Source organism: Pteropus medius, unplaced genomic scaffold (assembly GCF_902729225.1).
Source record: "Pteropus medius unplaced genomic scaffold, Ma_sr-lr_union100, whole genome shotgun sequence".
Classification (NCBI taxonomy): Eukaryota; Metazoa; Chordata; class Mammalia; order Chiroptera; family Pteropodidae; genus Pteropus; species Pteropus medius.
In genome coordinates, this window is record NW_024350924.1 from 3,881,361 (window position 1) to 3,885,152 (window position 3,792).

The 3,792-nt window shown below is 45.3% G+C and overlaps 1 protein-coding gene across 1 annotated transcript; it reads right to left on the reverse strand.

The window, feature by feature from the left end:
* Nucleotides 1-3,485, reverse strand: ADORA3 (adenosine A3 receptor). Its single transcript, XM_039841188.1, has 2 exons — nucleotides 2,802-3,485; nucleotides 1-1,109 (listed from the first exon to the last, which is right to left on the reverse strand). The coding sequence occupies exons 1-2, from the start codon at nucleotides 3,149-3,151 to the stop codon at nucleotides 503-505; spliced, it is 957 nt and encodes a 318-aa protein (XP_039697122.1). The 5' UTR covers nucleotides 3,152-3,485; the 3' UTR covers nucleotides 1-502.
* Between the last annotated feature and the right edge of the window lie 307 nt (nucleotides 3,486-3,792).

The window sequence follows — 3,792 nt, forward strand, 5'->3', positions numbered from 1 at the left end:
TTAGCTTCATCTTTTATTTACTCAAATACATGTACAGGTGAATGCAGCAGTTTAAGCTTCCCTTAAACTCAGTTCACTCCTTCTGTTACCACCGTCTCCCAGGTATCTGCTGAGTGCAGTGTTCTCTGCTTGGTTCCACCATGGAGTGGAACCGAGTCACCATCACAAATGCATCCAGCCCAAATGGTGCCTTTTGTTAGTAAGTCAACGAGGCATCCATCAGATTCCATGACTTCTCCGTCGGAGGAGGAACAGTAGAACATTATCCTCCAGTCGGGCATCAAGAAAATTGAATTAGAGAAGAAAGACAAGAAAAAAAAATTGAATGAGAGTAAGAGGGTAGTAGAAGAGGTACAATTAGAAGCAGCCAGCCAAGTGCCCTCCTCATCAGTGGAAGGAATCAAGGATAGGAAAACTCTTAGCCCACATGGATAGTCCCTCAAATGGGTGTTGATGTTGACTCTGAAGGTCAATGAGACAGACGGTTGTCATTCATGGATAACTATTCAGAAATCTGTTCAACTTTTGGGTCCAAGGAATCGGAGGGCCGGCAGATCATACAGGCTTTGAGGATCAAGACATAGGTTTCCTTGAATTTTTTTATTTTATAAGCATAAACGATAGGGTTCATCATGGAGTTAGCATGGGACAGCAAGATGCCCAATTTCAGCACAACCGTTGGCACATGGCCATTAAAGTAGATGATACAGTTGATGATGCATAAAGGCAGCCAGGACAAAGCAAACAGGAAGAGAACTAGAAACAGAGACTTGGCTGTCTTGAACTCCCGTCCATAAAATGCACCCGTGTCTTTGCAGTTAGAAACGCTCTGACTGAGCTTGTTTCGGATGACACAGAAGATGTCAATATAGATGGCGCACATGACAACCAGGGGGATGAAAATCCAAGTGAAGAAGCTGAAATAGACCATGTAGTCCATCTTGATGACAGAACGGAATTGGCAAGGAAGATAGGTCATATTTCCGGGGTACCCTGAGGTCAGTTTCATGTTCCAGCCAAACATGGGTATCGATCCCACCAGGAATGACAGCAGCCAGCAAAGGCCCAGGGCGAACCATATTCTTCTTTGAGTGGTGACCCTTCTGTATCTGTTTGAATGGAAGAGAGTTGGTGAGTTCACAGTAGGAATTTGCTAAAGTGTTGGGGGAGACAGAGCTGATCAAGGAGAGAGAGTGGGAGAGTATTAGTATTCTATGATAATTTTGGCTTAATTCTACTGGATATGAAGACCAAATGAGCAGACAATGATTAGAGAAAAATCCACAGGCTTCTCTGGGGGACTTTCTAAAAGTACAATCTAGAATGGATCAGGAATATGTTACCTAGACTCAGGTGCTTGCACACCCCACTCACAAAGTCCATTTCCAGCCCAAGAATTCTTGGGAGGTAAGAGTTATCTAAGTCCCCTGGGATTGCCTACCTGCTGAGAAATGATCTCGTCAAAGCATGTTTGTCTGCTGCGCTCTGCATTTTTTGGTTTGTTGGCCTTTTCTTTCTTTTGTTCTTTCTTTTGGGGGTGGGGCTATCATACTGATGTCCATTAATAATACTCTGTCTCCCCCATAACCCCTCTTCCTGTGCCTGGCCTGCTTCTCTTCTAGCACTGGCGCCCACACTTGGTGTTTGAGTTAAATGAATCCATGGAGTCGGGAAGGTCATGTTGAAATGTTTCTGGCACCTTAAAAGGCTCATCCAGTGAGAGTCACCATTTCTCTTTAAACCATGCTTCCTGAGAACATTCTACACAGATGGCAAGAAGGAAACTGATTGTGTTAAGTACTACGTACTCAGTAGACTTTCTCTAAATGAAATCAAATAAATGAGAGAGATATTACCATTCATTTCATTGATGGTAATAGTGGGAGTTACAGATACCATTTATTGAGCACAGACTGTGTGCCAGACATTTTTCTAAGAGCTTTATATGTGTTAACTCACTTAACCTTATGAAGAAGGCGCTATTATTGTCCCCATTTTATAGGTGAGCAAAATGAAACAGACAAATCAAGCAACTTGTACAAGCTAGAAGTGGTAGAGCTAAAACTGAAAAGTGAGACTGAATTCGGAGCATTTCAACCACTGTGGTAAGACGAGGAGCTGAAGCAGAGAAAGTTCAACAACTTGCCCAAGATCAGATTTCAAGATCCGGGATTTGAACCCAGGCTTGTTTCTACCAAAAGCTCGTCGATAGCTCTCTCACTATGTTCTTTCTCTAAGAGAGGAGAAACGTGAGACCGATATAGTTGGGACACTTGGGGAATTCAGTTTCTCCAGATGGTGGTCTGTTCTGTTCGCATGGTCACGTGAAAGGCTGTTACTACTTTGTGCAGTGGAGAACTTTTCTGATCCCCTTCTCAGCGTGGAAGAGGAAGCAAAGTTAAGATAACCTACATTTGCAAAGAAGGAAACCACCAATATAGCTCCTGTTATTCTTATCTGTCTGTTTCTTATCTAATAGGTGTCTATCATTTCTAAAAGTCAAGAGCATTTTTTTTTTTTTAAATTAAAGATGCATCAAGCTTTTATCATCTTTAGCTCTCCTGGCTAATAGAGTAGACATTTCCATAGTCAGCAGAGAGGCATTTTTCTGTTTCTAGTTCCTGAGTTTCAGCTCCTCATGGCTAAACTCCTCACACACCAATGGTGAAAAGAACCTCGTTCAAGCTCAGAGGCCAATCTGAATTTGTTTTCACTCAAAAAGTCTGAGATCTGAACTTCGTAGCCCCATTTCCCAGGCACCTCTATCACTGCTTTACACCACCCCTCTTCAAGCAGATTACCTGACCGTGAGCTTGACCCGCAGGTATCGGTCCACAGCAATGGCTAGCAAGGACATGATGGAGGCATGAGTGAAAATCAGCAGCAGGCAGGCCATGAGAAGGCAGCTGTAGTAGTGGATCGTAATGCCCAGGCTGACGACAATGGCCAAAGGTATGACCAGCACCCCAACAGCAATATCAGCCAGGGCCAGGGAGACAATGAAATAGAAGGTGGTGGTCTGAAGGCTGGGGTTCAGCTTGACCACCCAGATGACCAGCACGTTGCCCACTATGGCGCAGAGCCCAATGACAATCTCCATGGTGATGTAGGTAATGCTGGTCAACAGCAGAGCCGTGCTGTTGACAAACATCTTAGTTTCCCAGAGGAGCCTCCCAGGTGACAGACGTGAATGTAGCTCTTGCCAGAGGTCCAGGTGCAGCAGCAACAGTCGGAAACTCACAGTTCACTCATTTCTTCTCTTGTCCAGTGGCGCGCTCTCTTGCAGGACCTCCCTTCCTTACAGAGAGCCCATCACAGGGCAGTCACTTCCAGCCTCTCTGCAGGCCACATATCACCAGGGTCCCGGAAGCCTGGAGGACAGTTCTATGTGGGCTGAATCTGATGTGCTGCTGATCTTAGTTTCCCGGATAGATGTTCTCAAGGCCTCTGCCCTCCCCTACTGCCGAAGGGCTACTGAAACTCTATCAAGATAAGCAACCCTTTCAGGGTTTTTTCAGGAAGTGAGATGGGCCAAGAGGAAGCACAGAGCCAGGAACACTCAACAAAGAGATGGAAAGAACAGAGGAGGGGGTGTGGATGGCCGGGAGAAGACTCAGCATTCATTCACCCAGGACTGGATGAGAGCGTAGCTCTGGGTGGGAGAGGAGCTGGGAGCACTGTAATATTCTGGCTTTCTGCTAGCTTAGCAAACAACAACAACAACAACAACAACAAAACCCATGACAATGAGGCGAACAGGAGACAGAGAAACAAGGAACAGACTTTGGTGGC

What these genes read in the sequence shown, in the direction of transcription:
- ADORA3 (XM_039841188.1), bottom strand. Translation starts at nt 3,151, where the DNA reads ATGTTTGTCAACAGCACGGCTCTGCTGTTGACCAGCATTACCTACATC. An exon ending in CGGGTCAAGCTCACGGTCAG is followed by an intron (nt 1,110 to 2,801) that starts GTAATCTGCTTG and finishes CCATTCAAACAG; the next exon opens with ATACAGAAGGGTCACCACTC.